Source organism: Silene latifolia, chromosome 3 (assembly GCF_048544455.1).
Source record: "Silene latifolia isolate original U9 population chromosome 3, ASM4854445v1, whole genome shotgun sequence".
Lineage (NCBI taxonomy): Eukaryota > Viridiplantae > Streptophyta > Magnoliopsida > Caryophyllales > Caryophyllaceae > Silene > Silene latifolia.
In genome coordinates, this window is record NC_133528.1 from 147,055,669 (window position 1) to 147,072,422 (window position 16,754).

At 36.4% G+C, this 16,754-nt stretch overlaps 4 protein-coding genes across 4 annotated transcripts; 1 reads left to right on the forward strand and 3 right to left on the reverse strand.

The window, feature by feature from the left end:
• Positions 1 to 1,827: 1,827 nt before the first annotated feature.
• On the reverse strand, positions 1,828 to 2,810 carry LOC141649907 (uncharacterized). The gene is made up of 3 exons (XM_074458574.1): positions 2,496 to 2,810; positions 2,154 to 2,378; positions 1,828 to 2,046 (listed from the first exon to the last, which is right to left on the reverse strand). The coding sequence occupies exons 1-3, from the start codon at positions 2,808 to 2,810 to the stop codon at positions 1,828 to 1,830; spliced, it is 759 nt and encodes a 252-aa protein (XP_074314675.1).
• A 1,178-nt stretch (positions 2,811 to 3,988) lies between these two features.
• On the reverse strand, positions 3,989 to 5,248 carry LOC141649908 (aspartic proteinase nepenthesin-1-like). Its single transcript, XM_074458575.1, has one exon. The coding sequence runs from the start codon at positions 5,246 to 5,248 to the stop codon at positions 3,989 to 3,991; it is 1,260 nt and encodes a 419-aa protein (XP_074314676.1).
• Positions 5,249 to 8,367: 3,119 nt separating this feature from the next.
• Positions 8,368 to 9,922, reverse strand: LOC141649909 (aspartyl protease AED1-like). Its single transcript, XM_074458577.1, has 2 exons — positions 9,229 to 9,922; positions 8,368 to 8,765 (listed from the first exon to the last, which is right to left on the reverse strand). The coding sequence occupies exons 1-2, from the start codon at positions 9,920 to 9,922 to the stop codon at positions 8,368 to 8,370; spliced, it is 1,092 nt and encodes a 363-aa protein (XP_074314678.1).
• A 1,571-nt stretch (positions 9,923 to 11,493) lies between these two features.
• LOC141648353 (DNA-directed RNA polymerases II and IV subunit 5A-like) lies at positions 11,494 to 15,159 on the forward strand. The gene is made up of 5 exons (XM_074456917.1): positions 11,494 to 11,620; positions 12,486 to 12,691; positions 12,876 to 13,055; positions 13,786 to 13,899; positions 14,827 to 15,159. Exons 2-5 carry the CDS (start codon positions 12,491 to 12,493, stop codon positions 14,950 to 14,952), a joined length of 621 nt encoding a protein of 206 aa, XP_074313018.1. The 5' UTR covers positions 11,494 to 11,620; positions 12,486 to 12,490; the 3' UTR covers positions 14,953 to 15,159.
• The last annotated feature ends 1,595 nt before the right edge of the window (positions 15,160 to 16,754 follow it).

Genomic DNA, 16,754 nt, shown 5'->3' on the forward strand with positions numbered 1-16,754 from the left:
TCTGATGTATAATAAGGTTATGAATAGCAGCTAAAGCGACAAGAGTTCTTATAGTCGAAATTTTGGTCACAGGAGAATAGGTATCAAAGTAATCAATGCCCTTCTTTTGTGTAAAGCCTCTAACTACAAGTCTAGCTTTGAACCTTTCTATTGTACCGTCAGGTCTCATTTTCCTTTTAAAGATCCATTTACTCGTAATGGGTTTACTACCTTTAGGTAAATCAGTCAACTCCCAAGTCTGATTAGAAACAATAGAATCAAGTTCACTTTTAATAGCATCTTTCCAAAAATTAGCATCAATGGATTTCATTGCCTCACTATAGGTTTTTGGGTCATCCTCTATTAAAAAAGCTGAAACAAACTCATCACTTGCACAAACAGAGTATCCATATTCAGATAAATGTGTTGTAACATAATCACTATAATCCTTTGGACATCTAGGTCTTTTACTCCTCCTAGGTTCAACAACATGATCAATAGGAGTGCTACTAAAACTAGCATGTGAAGACATATCAATAGATGCAACAGGTAATGAAGTAGATGAAACAACATTTTTCTGAAAAGGAAAAACATGCTCAAAAAATTCGGCATCTCTAGCCTCAGATATAGAACGGTCACTCAAAGACATAAATCTATAAGCAGAGCTATTTTGAGCATAACCTATAAAAACACAGTCATAGGTCTTAGGTCCAACGGTAGGTCTCCTAAAGTCAGGTAAACCCATTTTAGCCAAACACCCCCACACTCTAAGGTAACTTAGGTTAGGAGGATAGCCCTTCCAAATCTCGTAGGGTGTCTTGTCAATTTTCTTATGAGGTACACGGTTAAGAATGTGACAAGCGAAAGTATTGCTTCCCCCACATATCGTCGACAGGACCAAAACTTAAAAGCATAGCATTCATCATCTCTTTTAAAGTTCTATTTTTATGTTCAGCTACACCATTGGATTGGGGTAAGTAAGGTGGACTAGTCTCATGTATTAAACCGCTTGCAGCACAAAAGTCCGCTAAATAACTGGATTTATACTCACCACCTCTATCAGACCTTACCCTTTTAATCTTCCTGTCGAGTTGATTTTCGACCTCATTTTTAAAGTTTATAAACGATTGTTCTGCTTCATCTTTAGTCTTAAGCAAATAAACTCGGGTGTACCTCGAACGATCGTCTATAAAAGTCACATAATAATTCTTGCCACCTCTACTTGCAACATTTTTGAAGTCAGCTAGGTCGGTGTGAATTAACTCAAGAAGACTCGTAGTCATAGTTGTCACAGGTTTACTAGGTTTCTTTGTGAATTTAGCCTCAAACACGACTACCACATTTAGAGAATTCTTGACTCGACAAACTTGGAATTAAACTCAAGGTTCTAAGTTTTTTAATGTAGTCGATATTCACATGACCTAATCTACCATGCCAAACATCAATAGACTCGCGATATAAGCGAAGTAGATGCAATATTATTAAAAACAGAATCAGAGTTCAGTACAAAAAGACCCCCAGACAGATAACCCTTGCCCACAAATTCCCCATTGCGCGACATTACAACCTTGTCAGCCTCAAAAACAAGTTTCATGTCAGCTTTGTTTAACAAGGCACCAGACACGAGGTTTCGACGCAATGTAGGTACAAATAAAACATTATTAAGGGCAAGTGTTTTCCCCGAGGTGAGTTTGAGAAAGATCTTGCCTTTGCCTGTGATCTTTGCAGCTGAAGAATTACCCATGTAGATGCATTCCCCATCGCCTATCTCCTCGAACTCAAAGAAATAACCCCTTATCGACAGAGAGGTGTCTGGAAGCGCCGATATCAAGACCCATTCAGCAAAGATTACCCACAGATTAGCTTCAACGACCACAGCGAAGCAATGACATCATCAGTCACAAAGATTGGCTTCAGCTTCAGCAGTCTTCTTATCGTGCACCTTTGGTAGGCTTTGTGACCCGGTTTCCCACAAACATAGCAAACCAAAGGACCCTTAGGCTTCTGAATCTTTGCAACCGGCTTGGTGTACTTCCCTGGATCAGACTTCTTTCCTTTACCCTTACCCTGACCAACCTTGGCCTTACCCTTACCCTTGAACTTTTCAAGAAAGCATTTGACGGACCACGGACTCAACCAAATTAGCTTTGATAGCGCAATGATGATGCATTCACTGATCGGTAAACAACAGGGTTGTATTTGAGGCGATTTGCCTCTTCGGTCCTCATATGACTGATAAGTTCCATAAGGGACATGTCTTTCTTTTTGTGTTTTAGCTGATTTCTATACTCAGACCAGGAGGGAGGGAATTTTTCCAATAGCACATTAGCAATAAAAAGGCCGTCTAATTTCATGCCCTCACTAACAATATCAGCACACAAGTTTTCATAGACATGAACCTGTTCCATAATAGACTTCCCATCCACTATCTTAAATTGCAGCCACTTACCCACAACATATTTCTTTTTCCCAGCGTCATCAGCCCCATATTTTTTCAGTAAGGACTCCCAAATGACTTTAGCCGATTTATTATCAGCAAATAAATCGAACAACGGGTTAACCATGTTATTAAGTATGTGACACCTAGCAGTTTTGTTGTCTTTAACAAATTTAGCAATATCATCTTCATTTGACTTAACTGCCTTAGCCGCAGGAGGGGTAGTCTCAAAGATCGACGGAACAACGAGGTTTTGGCGGGTCATTAAATAAAACATAATCAATTTCCAATCGCTCAAAAACGTCAACAGTTTCTGGGACCAACGCTTATAAGTCTGACCATCTAATTGCTCAATTTTCGAAATGTCAGGTACAATTTTCGAAATCACAGACATGGCTACTTCACTTAATTCAATAGTTTTTTAAATTGTTGGAACTAATTACTAAACTCCGAAATAGTAATTAATTAAGACGGAAAAAACAGTAGCAAAAACCAAGATCAGAATTAGAAATACCGACAGAGGAATTGGTAGTGACGCGGTGCGGAACCGCCTTAAAAACTATTTCTCCGGTGCGACCGTGGTGGCGATCAGCGACGACCGGTAGTCCCCAAGGATTACACTACTGCTGCCTCACAAACTCGCCCACTCGAGTTTGTAAGACCTGGAACGATTTTACTTAACCCAGAAATTTATAGAGAAAGCAGAGAAGAGATGGAGAAGAGAAGTTGTGTGTTGTGTGTTCTGGAGCAGTGAAGAGGAGTGCTATTTATAGCAGTAAAAAGAGAGTTGTTAAGGAGCCAAAACAGAAGCCCCTTAACTCGGTCAACAGACGTGAGACCAGGAGCACTACTCTCCCCACTAACAGGCTCAATTGACTGAGAATTAACACACATTCCAGAATGAATCTGGACAGACACACAATCTCACAACTGCACCAAAAACCCGCGGCCCAAAAGATTAGGCACAGCCCGCCGCAGGCGATTGCCAAATCCCGAATCCCGAATCCGGATCCGGGCCGGGGGCACGCGCGCGCGTGTGCGAGCTGAATTAAGCACCTCGCAAAGTCTCTACAAAAGACTCCCCATGACCACTAGTGATAAGGTAAGGGAAGGGGTGTTATATAAACCCATAAAACACCCACTTCCTCACCAATGTGGGACAAATGGAAACTAAGAAAAAGGCTCTCAAAGCCTCTATTTCCAACAATAGCGATAAAGATCTTCTGTCTCATTTGATGTCTCATTCTGTGTTCCACTTCATACATATTATGACACATCAGCTAATGTGTCAGAAGATAAATGAAGTGGGACACAAAAGTGGGACAGATAATCCTTACTGCTATGATAGTAGTAAATAAGAATTACGTTAGGCCCAATATTTGTACAAACCAAACGTTATAAGCCTAACATTTGAGAATAACATAACATGTTAGGCCCACTTGTATGTTAGAGTAATTTGAGCGGGAAAAATTCTAGCTTTGTCTATTCTTTTAGTAAATAGAAGATTCCGCGTGATTGACATAGATTTTTATTTGATAAAACCAACAAAATTAAACATAGAAAACATCACATTTATATAGTCATTTCATGGCACCTCTTAGGTACAAAGGACAAAAGTCCATTATTAACATCATACAAAATATTGAAATTAACTTGTTGAAATGCTCCGAAAAGATTTGGACCCGGGTCATCAGTAACGTATATCAACACACAAAATCCGTCGTTATGTCTCAAAAACAAATTATCTTCGTGCATAATCCAATCAATTTCTTCCGATTGTCCTTTCGCAAAATGTAGAATCATAGACGGAAATCTTTGATTACCACTAGGAAAATTAGAGTAACATAAAGGATACTGATCTCCGATGTCAATCGGTTGCCACCCGTAATTATGTCTAAAGTAGTTAATCATTGCTTGTTCGAGAGGATTATATGCACTTCGTGCTAAGACTGTAAAAGGAGCACCAGAGTCGATAAAAAATCCTTTGGTATACAATTCTTCATCTAGTTCAAAGATAGATGGATCAATCGGTACTCTGCTTCCGTCTACACTAATACCATTTAAATATAAATGATATTTTTCGCGGTACATTGATATTGATTGAACTTGTGTAGCATCATCTCCGCTTATATGTGCATCGTCTCCAAAGCTTATATACGAGTTTACATGCATCATACTCGATGATACCAAACAATACGAAAATTGACCTCTAATTTGACTAGTGAGTTGCCTTAAAAATGATCTAGGCCCCGGGGCAAGACCATGTATACCGGCAATAACGTTATGAGGTCCATCATTCTCACCGAATCGGAAATTTTGGTTGTGGACTGCACAACCGAATGCTATACCTGGAAACGGATATAATAAGTCGCTATTTTGAGCGTTCTGGAAATAAAATACGTCTCTTCCAACGAAGCCAATTGTGCGGGCATTATTGGCATTATCTCCGTACGTAATATCAAAGCCGCAAGAGCCTCCGTATAATACTTGTGGATAACACATTGGGTCATACGGGCTCATTTTCTTGTAAAGAGGAGATTCCGTATAGGAAAAATCTTTACGATTTACTTGTATACAAGGATTGCATCCTTCACACTGAACCCAAGTCTCTGGAGAAGCGGTGTCAAGGGCAAGATAAGTATGTAAAATTCCGGCTTCTGTACCAAGAGTCATTGGGGTTACAAAATAACTTGTATAAACCTGATTCACAGGCACTGTGATAGAATTTTCGACAATTTTTGTAGAATTTTTTGAGTAAACGTGAACTCGAGAAAGGGATATGTTGGTGAGGAATTGATGTTGCTCTTGAGTTGTTAAATGTTGAGGCAACATTTTAGAATGAATTGAGTCTATAGGAATCATTTTCAAAACTACGCCATTTGTTTTAAAAATGAGAGTAATAATCATCGAAAAGGATAAGAAAATGAGAATTGTTTGAGACATTATTTTGATCAAGAAAACAATCAATAAGAGTTGAATAATGATATCATTGCTAATATTATTAGTTTTATAAGTTTGCTAGGATGCAATTATTAAGAAAGATAATTTGCATATTAAGTATGTAATTATACACAAATAACATTATACATATCTCCAGTGGTACAAAAGTAGAGCTTATATGTGATTTTTCTGAGCTTTCTTAAAATTTAATATTTTTTATATTTAAGTGGGTGAGTTCAGCTCGAATTCTTTAAAACAAAACTCGAAAACTTTATTATAAAGCTCGAATTCTACACCGACAATTATATTATAACTGGTTGTATAGTCTATTAACTGATAATTAAATATCTGAATATTTGATACTCCAAACAATATCCATCTTTAAATGGTGGGATTTGGGAACATCATTAGTGATGATATGTTTCTATAAGAGTTACATACACATTTGTTTTTTTCGCAAAAGTGGTAACCGAGCCCATTTAATTGTGAAATTTATTTCTCTTTAAGTTTAAAAAGCGGTGAAAAACCCCTTTAAGTAATGAAAAATGGTGAAATTAAGCACCTTGATAAAATCTCATGAGAAATTCATTATCTTGTCAAAAAAAAAAACTGAAATTTGATATGTTTATTTTTTAAAAGAAGCAATTAACAATTTTGTATGGGTACATAAAATATTTTGAAATGCTGAAAAAATAAAAAGTTATAAATAATTTATTATCTTGTTATTATATTTTCCATATCTTTTTATTTTTATATTTTATTGTCATAAAAATTGTTGGAAGTTGAAAAATATTTATTTTTTATAAAAAAATATTTGAAATTTTTGTTCTAATATATGCTAATATTTTTTAGTCTCGATTTTTTTAAACTTTTATTTTATATTTTTGTTATGAAAGCATAACCGATTTTATCCGTGCCGGTTCTGGATCTATCACTTATCCTTATGATAATAAAAAAATTATTTTTAAAAAATATTATTTTTAGATTTTATTGCGACTTAACCGAATTTTGTTCTATACTAGAATACAAATATTAAAGCTAAAATGATAAAATATCCAAATAAATTCTTAGAAAATTACAATAGCGATAACATAATATTTTTTTAAATAAAAAAAATGTTAATAAGAATAAATCCTAGGTTAATTTATGAAAGAACTTGGGAAAAGAATGATATAGTCTTACTATTTCCTTGTTTTATTTTATGTTTTTTCTTTAAAAAATTAAAATAAAAATTGATCTTAGAGTAGGATGTGGATATCGATCATAAATGAGACCTTCTGCCTGTTTTCTGTTTATTTACTCAAACAACTAGTCTTATAAAATTATTTAAAAAAAATCAGAAATGATGATATGAACTCATTTTTGGTAATCAGAAATGATGACATGGACTCATTTAACTTAATTTACATTTGTCTCATACTCTCTGTTAGGGTGCAAACTCATGTCTCACATCAGGAGAGGATTGTTAGGGTGCAAACTTATGTCCCACATTGGTAGAATAGTGATGGAAGATCGTCTTTATAAGTATCTACTAAATATAATAGTATGAAATCTTTTGGGAAGGAGTCCAAGAGTAAATTCGTGAGGGCTTGGCCCCAAAACGGACAATATCCTATTATGAACAATGGACAGCGGTGTAGCAGAGGCCCAACACGAGGTATTCACGCTTCCGGACAACAAGTGGTATCAGAGTTCAAGGTTCAAACTTGGGCCTAGGCCCTACAGTGTATAAATGGTGGAGCTTGGAGAGCGGAACAGATAGCATTCGCGAGTTATGGACGCATGGGCTCGATCTGGCAGATTGTTTGTAAATCTCAAGTACGTGGGTGGTACGTTGGTGGAGCATCGAGTCAAGACTTGAAGGTGGCATACACTGTAAGGCATGGAACTCTTAACTCGGGGTGAGTCCTTGGGTAAGCCCGGTCCGGGGCTAAATAGATGAAAAGGCGTCATAGGTCTTGTGGGACAAAAATCAGTTGTGCACTAGAACTACTGATCAGGTGGACCCTTATCAAGTTGGGTGCCACATGTCAGGTGGGTCCTTTCCAGGTTGGATGCAGAGGATGTTTGATATGCATGTGTAGCGAATTCCTAATAAGGGCACATGGACATGCAAATTCAAGAGCATGTGGGGCACTCACTTGACCAAGCGGTGACATATGGTGCAAGAGTCAAGACATGGCTCGTGGTAGCATGGTCTGTCGGCTAAGGAGAAGTTATCAAGACTTGGTGATGTTTCGGGTGTCTAAAAGTTGGGGCTGTATAGTGTGGGAGTTCTCCATGGAGGTCAAGGTCCGAGTTAAGATGATGGTCCTTGGTTTGAGGGGAGGATTGTTAGGGTGCAAACTCATGTCCCACATCAGGGGAGGATTGTTAGGGTGCAAACTCATGTCCCCATATCGGTAGAATAAAGATGGAAGATCATATTTATAAGTATCTACTAAATATAATTGTGGGAAGGAGACCAACAGTAAATTCGTGAGGCGTGGCCCCAAAGCGGACAATATCGTACTATTATGAATAGTGGACATCGGTGCAACAGAGGTCCGACACGAGATATTCACATTTCCGCACAATACTCTCATCTAGTCGAGGTTCTAACTTCTAATTCCAAATAACTATAACAGGTTAAGGTTTACGAGTCTTGAACTAGAACAACGAGTTGAGTTAGTTCAGGTCAAGTTCTCACAAGTCTAATCAAATGTGACAAACATTTCAACAAGAACCAATATATTTCATGTAAATAAATTATAAATGTTCTACATTTCAACGAGTTGGAGTATGTCATAATTTGGTTAATAATTTCACTCGTTTGAATTGCCGTGGATTTTTATTTGATAAACCAACTTTATACATAGAAAATTTCCCCTTTGTATAGTTATTTCATGGGAGAGTGGATTCTCCATCTCATTTTGTATCTCATCCTATATTCCATTATATAAATGATGATGTGTCTCGTAAGATTAAGACAATCGAATAGAAAATGTAACATAAAAATGAGACAGCGGATCTTAGTGCATTTCATGGCACCTCTTAGGTACAAAGGACAAAAGTCCATTATTATTAACATCATACAAAATATTGAAATTAACTTGTTGAAACGCTCCGAAAATATTTGGACCTGGGTCATCAGTAGAGTATATAGCCATACAAAATCCGTCATTATGCTCCGTATTCAAGAACATATGATCTTTGTCCATAATCCAATCAATCTCTTCCGATTGTCTGTTCGCAAAATGTAGAATCGTAGAAGGATATCTTTGACTATCACTCGGAACATGAGAGTAACATAGTGGATTCTGATCTCCGGCGTCAGTCGGTTGCCACCCGTAATTATGTCTAAAGTAGTCAATCATCGCTTGCTTTAGCGGATAGAATGCACTTCGTGCTAAGACCGTAAAAGGTGAACCTGACAACAACAACAACAACAACAACAACAACATCAGAGCCTTAATTTCAAAGTGATTTGGAATCGGCTGATATGAATCATCTTTTAGAACCGTTTATGGGTGAACGCACACCTCAAAATGAGGAAAAACATAGAAAAGGGAAAAATGAAAAACAAAAGGAAAAGAGAAACATAATACAAAGCTAAGTCAAGGTAAATTTATAGGTTTTAAAATCGAAGTCCGGATTTCATTTATAAAAAATTATAATTTAAATCGAGATTAAAGATTAAAACGATTTTGAAAACCGAAGTAAAAAATCTAAGGACCCGGAATACCTTACAAGTAAACCAAGTAAAATATATAAGAAACTGATTGGTAAAAAAGTGTAATAAATGAGAGAAGAATAAATAAAATTTTAAAAATTAAATAAAAACACTAAATATGTCAAATAACAACAAACACTAAAAAGTGTAGAAGGTGAACCTGAGTCGATAAAAAATCCTTTGGTATAAAATTCTTCGTCTAGTTCAAAGATAGATGGATCAATCGATAATCTGTTTCCGTCAACACTAATACCGTTCAAATATAAATGGTATTTCTCATCGTACATTGAGATTGTTTGAACTCGCGTAGCATCATCTCCGCTTATATCTGCATCGCCTCCAAAGTATATATACGAGTTTACATGCATCATACTCGATACCAAACAATACGAAAATTGACCTCTAATTTGACTACCGAGTTGCCTCATGAATGATCTCGGCCCCGGGGCAAGACCATGTATACCGGCAATAACGTTATGCGGTCCATAATTCTCGCCGAATTGGAAATTCTCGTTGTGTACTGCACAACCGAATGCTATACCTGGATACGGATATAAGTCGCTATTTTGACCGTTTTGAAAATAAAATACGTCTCTTCCAATGAAGCCAGTCGCATGGGCATTAAATCCGTACATAATATCAAATCCACAAGAGCCTTCGTAATCTAATTGTGGATAGCACATTGGGTCATTCGGTCTCATTTTCCGGTAAGTACGAGATCCCGTGTAGGAAAAATCTCTTTGATTTACTTGTATACAAGGGTTGCATCCTTCGCACTGAACCCAAGTCTCTGGAGAAGCGGTATCTAGGAGAAGATAAGTATGTAAAAGTCCACCATCGATACCAAGAGTCATCGGTGTTGCAAAATAACTTGAATAAACCGGAACTAATTGCACCGTGATAGAATTTTCGACAATTCTTGTAGAATTTTTCGAGTAAACGTGAACTCGAGAAAGGGAAATGTTGGTAAGGAATTGATGTCGCTCTTGAGCTGTTAAATGTTGAGGTAACATTTTAGAATGTGTTGAGTCTATCGGAATCATTTTCAAAACTATGGCATTTGTTTTAATATTGAGAATAATCATAAAAAAGTGTAAGAAAATGAGAAATTTTTGAGACATTGTTTTGCTCAAGAAAACAAAGCTTGATAATGATATAATTGCTAAAAATTTTGTGTTTTTAGTATTATAAAATTTGCTAGGTACAATTATTAAGAAAGATAATATGCATATTAAGTATGTAATTAAATATTTGATACTCTTAAAAATATCTATCTTTAAATGGTGGAACAATATCAATAATAGTGTGATATGTTTCATTAAGAGTTACATACCCCTTTTTATAGTATATCAATCATTATCTTTGGGATTTTGTATCTTAAAGAGTCGAAATAATATATAATTGAATTATAAGCTTATAAAAATACGGGTTTTTCTACATGACAGCCTCGTTTTTTTTTTTTTTTTTTTTTAAAATTTTACGTGATATCCCTAATCTTTTGGAAAATATCAGTGGTACCCCTAAATTTAATGAAAACGTTTTAAACTTCCCGAAATGTTCAAATTCGCCCTTTTTAAATGCCTCGTTTATGCACGTTCTATTTATTTTTTGGCGATAATTTGTCAAACTATTATTACAATTGTCGTTTACTCAATCTTAAATATATTTTAATTTCTTTTCTAAATTTAACCTTAGAAAATTCAAATTTTATTAGTTCGGGTATTTTTTGAACAATTTATATACGGGGTATAATCTAGAGGTACCAATGATGTTTTTAAAAACCAAGAGGTATCACATATAGAAATAGAAAAAAAAAAAACACGCGGGTATTATGTAGAAAATCCCAAAATACAAAAATGAATCGATGTTACAAATTGCCCCAATAACTTAACTAATGTGTGTATATTTAAGTTTACAAAAATATACAATTAAGCACAAATCAAATTTCCTACCATTATATTTGCTAAAAATTATTATTTTCTATTGTAAAAACAATTTTAAATATATCTACAACACATTATATACAATATATTTGCACATGTCCAAAAAAATGTGTTAAATAATAAATAAATAATATAACATAAAAAAAATATTGGGACATCCTTTTTAATAATTATAAATATTTACGATATTTTTAAGGGCATGACATATAGATTAGACTTGGCAAAATTGACCAGATCCGGATGAACTCATTCCTTACCCGACTAACGCCCGAATTTTAGATCTGGACCTAAATTGACCTGACCCAACATAACTCGACCACAATCTTTATCGGTGCACATTGATTATTATCTGTAAATAACTTGATAATATTTGATCCAAAATAACGCAATCCAAAATAATCAGTCTGACCAACCCGACTCGAATTCTTACAAACACGAAACTAACCCTATTCAAACTGATCCGACCCGGCTGATTCGTTTGTGAGGTATAAAGCACTTAATAAATCGTAAGTTCCCCAATTTAACTTTGTTAAGCTCTCGTCTTCTATCTTCTCTCTTCTTCCCTAAACCTTAAACCCTCCCGACTTCGCAAGTTCCCGTCTTCTTAAGGTTTGCTCTCACCTTGTTCCCTAATCTTTAATTAATTAATTTATGTTGATTCATTTCTTTATTTGTGATTTTCTTATGCTATAATTCTGAAATTTTTCATCATTCTTCTTTCAATTTTTTTGATTGAAATTTGTACCCTTCTTGTATTATTTGTATAATTTGATTTGTAATTATAAGATTTCAATTAGGTAATTATTGATTATGAATTTGGGTGTAAAATTAAAACAAGAAAGCTTCAATTTTCCCTCTCTAATTCACTAAAAACCCTAACAATTGAATCCCCAGAATCCCAACTTTTCCCTTTTGAAGTTTATTAATTTAGGGTTTTAATATTTGATTGACAAAGATTTGATCTTTCTTGCTTTGGAGTACTCTTTGTTATGTTATTATTACATCTTGTTGGTATTATAATGTTTATGTGAAGTTAATTGATTAATTTTGTTATGTTTATTGTTGAGTTAAGCCGAATATTTGGTTTAGCAACTATAGGCGAAAGTAGCAGCATTGATAGAAAAATCTAAATACCCGAAAAATCGTACAGTAGTTGTGAAAGCATGCTGTTTTATGAGTTGGATAATTTAATTGATGTAATGTACGTAATACGAAGTATGAATTTATGCCCACTTGTATTTGAAGGTTACATATATTGTGCTCCCAATCCCAGAATAAATCTGTCTTGAGAACTTATATGGGGCGGTCTTATATGGGGCGGTCGTGCACGTAAAATGTATAATTAACTACGGAGTATATGATTAAGTGAGGAGTGTAAGTATCTGGGGCTGGTCTCGCAGTGTCATACAGGACTCATTGATTAAAGTCGTGAAAATATTTTATCGGTCGAGTGATACATAAAGTATTGTGGCAGGTATTATGGCGACTTCCGATGAGGAGGTAACTAGACTGTACAGAATTCAAAGGACGATAATGCAGATGTTGAATGACAGGGCTTATATTGTATCTGACTATGAGCTCAATATGACGAAGTATCAATTTGTTGAGAAATATGGGGATTACTTGAAGAGGGATGCTCTTTCGATTCAAAAGACTAGACGAAATGACAGCTCTGATCAGGTACATCATGGATCATACCAAGTACATATCTGCGCTAGCAAGTATAATTGTATCATCTTTGTCAAATCGAATTAGTAAATTAGTACGGAGTACTATTTTGTTTGTTTTTATGCAATTTTGATGCTATATGACTTTCCTCTGAGGTGGTGATTCTTTTGCTGATTATACATTTATTCTGGTGCAGATATATGTGTTCTTTCCTGAGGAGCCGAAGGTTGGGGTTAAGACCATAAAGAATTACACCAATATTATGAAAAATGAGAATGTAACCAGAGCTATTTTGGTGGTTCAAACGAACTTAACTCCGTTTGCAAAGACTTGTATTAGTGAAATCTCGTCTAAATTTCATGTGGAAGTTTTCCAGGTGAGTGATATACTTGACTTGTTATTAACTTTTTTTATCATTAAAGTATTGTTTCTGTCCATGAATGGTCTTATAGACAGAAATGTTTTCTGCAACAATCTTTAACATTATAATAGAGCATCATACAATAACCGTTACCTCAATTCCCTAAAGACTCCCCGCCTCCTGTGGTCCCTGGAGATGCTGTGTATGAGGGGTTGGATATATGTAATCTGAATTCTGTCTTCTTTTATTTGACACTAGGACGCGTCATTGGGTGACCCATGATTGAGCAAAATGTAAATGTGGAAAAGTTGGTAAAGACTTGGGGTTTACTGGGATTGGGGTTAGTTGTTACTGGGGCAGTAGAAACTAGGAGGTAATGATGTCGATGGATAGAAGAAAGAGATGATTAGAGCGTAATAGGTATTCCAATTTCCAAAAAGGGGGTAACTGTAGTCCCCCTCCCCCACCCTTCATCCCCCTGTCACCTGCCCTTTATCTCCCCTTCACCACCCTCAGTTCCCTCCTATTCTCCTTTTTTGACCTCGTCTGTACCACCTAACTCCAGTGAACCCGTAATCTGTATAAGTGCATTGCCTGCATCTATGTTTGTACGTGTCGTTACAAGAAAACTTAGCTGTATTAAACATAAATGGATGGTGGACTTGGATGAGTTACTCGAAGGCATTTACATATGCCTGCTTGAACATGATATTTTCATATCCCATAACAAGTTTTATTATATCAGGAGGCAGAGCTATTGGTTAATATCAAGGAGCATGTTCTTGTCCCTGAACATCAGTTGCTAAGTGATGAGGAAAAGAAAACGCTGCTCCAAAGATACACCGTCAAGGAAACACAGGTTAGTTCCTACTGGTATGAATGATGTGCAGCCCACATGTGAGCATAAGCTGTGCTATAGTGTTTCATTTATACCGTTTTTAACCCCTTACCATGTGAAATCAAGTGAGCTGTTTTCAATGTCTCAACATGGCTTACGAGTATGTGATGGGATGTTGTTAATGGGATGGACATCAGTCGAGCTCCTAAGGCTGATGTTGAATGAATTCTAAGTCTACATTCCCTATTCATTATACTTGATTCTGATGGCAAATTGACATACTCTCTTCGTCCCAACGATTTGTTTACGTTTGCTTTTAACACAAGGGTTAAGGAGATGAATATTGATCTTATTTTGGTTTCTTTTTCCATAGTACTTGGGTTAAATTGTACGATAATATAAGCGGACACAAAAATGGTTGATATACACATTAAAAGCTACCTCCAAATGAAAAAGGTATTAATTGACGAGATCCCCAAAATGGAGTTGTTAACAAACAATTGACCGGGATGAAGGTAGTACCTTTGTACGCATAGAATAGAAGTACCCTAAAACATGTGTTCTTTTGCTAAACTGATGTGATGTGGTCCTTCGGCCTTCTCTCGCTTATATGTATAGCTAAAGGGAATCTAACTGATGTTCTAGACTTGTAGAATAGGTTCAACCAATGTCATCATTTCGGACGAGTAAGAAAAGTAGAAGCCACTGGCTAACTCACCTTGAAGTTTGACATAATGTAGCTCAGATTTGCCATAATGTAGCTCTTCCTCTGTATTGAGTTAGACTGAAGACCGATATCTATCAGTTTTTCAATTATCCTCGCTCTCTTTTCTGTTCCTTCCTCGATGGGCACTCTTTTATCTACTTTAATCATCTCTAACCCATTATCCCTTTTCTTTTCGCTTGGAACAACTATTGCAATTCTGATTTCTTGTGTTCTTATTCTAGCTACCAAGAATACAAATGAATGATCCAATTGCAAGATACTATGGCCTCAAGCGTGGACAAGTTGTCAAGATTATCCGGCCTAGTGAAACTGCTGGCAGATATGTCACTTACCGATATGTTGTATGATTATGCCAGCACCATTCTGTATTGAGTTTTTTTTTACCATTTCATATGGTGGCGCCACTGTATCAGTGAGTTCCGAGTATCTGATCCTTTCGCATGTTGTATTGTCCTTCAGAAATCTGTAAAACATGGTACTACGTACTCTGTATGACTCCGTATTTGTTTACTTGGCAGTACAATATAAGAGACTTGAGTAATGCTTACTCTTAAGCATCTTGTTCTAAATTTTTAACTAAATAGGAATTTAATACAGAGTATTATGCAGATTATTGTCGGACAATAAGCAAATTATGTACAAGTTTCTGATCTTTATATTCATTAGCATTTACAAATGAGTTCGAAAGTTTAGCATTTGCATGGATAGAAAGTTCAGCATTTGTTCTTCACTGCACAACACATCTCAGCAAAACATGTGAAGTATTGACCGAGGGTCCGATAGGATTAAAAAATGATTCGAAAATTATGTCCTGCATTGAGTTTCTTATAAGTTTATAATATACTCCAAGGTTGAAGAATTTGTTTGATGGCATTTTTTACGCCTTTTGAAACGTTGGAAATTACACAAAATATCGTATAAGACAGCCTCACACAAACCACACCGACCACTCATGACAAGGATGCTACCATCTGAGGATCTTTCATCGATTTCAGAAATGATAATCAAATAAACAATGACGAAACAATATTTAAATAGAAATACTTAGCGAAAGGTTACAATCTCAAAACTAAATCCAAAGTGCGAATACATGTTTCCAAACCAACGGTCTAAACAGCTAACTGAAATGTTTATTAAACTACTAGCTACAGCGGAAGACTTCTATCATCAGACCGTGGCACATCCTAGCTATCCCAGTAACTCGACTCATACCTGCTCAATAACTGCTCACCATCCCCGAATGGATCACCACGATTTTAAAACATTAAACGGGTCAAGACTAATCACACAATTTATATAACCAACAAGATAAAAACAAACACAGCTCAAACAAAGTCACACACAATCACCCACTCCAATCAATCTCATCACCGATCGTCCCACTGGACCACCACGCCGATCAAGGACCGCGGCCCGTACCCACCAAATCCCCGCTCATCATACCGAGCGATAACCCTGTCCCATTAATGTGCACATCCCCTCCCGTGGCGGGTTCTACGGAGGGCGAAACTAGGGCGTGAAGCCACTCCCGCAAGTGACTCCACTCAGCCGAGAACGCATCTCGAGAACCAGAGACAAACAATCACAACCATCAACAGCAATCAATCAACAACCGTCATAAAACCAATACGATAATGGTCGGCAATTACACAACACCAACAATGCATTATGGGACTAATACTGAGTAGGGAAACCCTACTTGGAAAGCACAACACAATCAGACGATCTCACAGCTGATATCAAAACGCTTCCTCTACGAATCCTCCTCCTAACATACAAACATATAATCACTACCAATCATACAAAACAACAAAACCCCCAAATCCCAATATTAGGGTTTAACCAATTTTAAGGAAACATTATAAAAACGGTACGTAGGTCTTACCCTCGACGCAAGGATCACAAAGGTATCAAGAAAGGTAAAATCCGACCTTTCAAGCTCCGGGATTTGCCAAGAATGCAAGGATCTCATTGTTAGTGGGCTTGGGTAAGGGTTCGAAATCGGTTTGGGCTCTGGTTAGGTCGGGTCACCTCAGATCGGATCAACAAGGAGACAGTCAAAGTTCAGGCTGAGTTTGGATCGGGTCGAGTTAATTCGGATTGAAGTCATAATCGGGCCATTTAGGTCGGGTTAGCTTTGCAACATCTA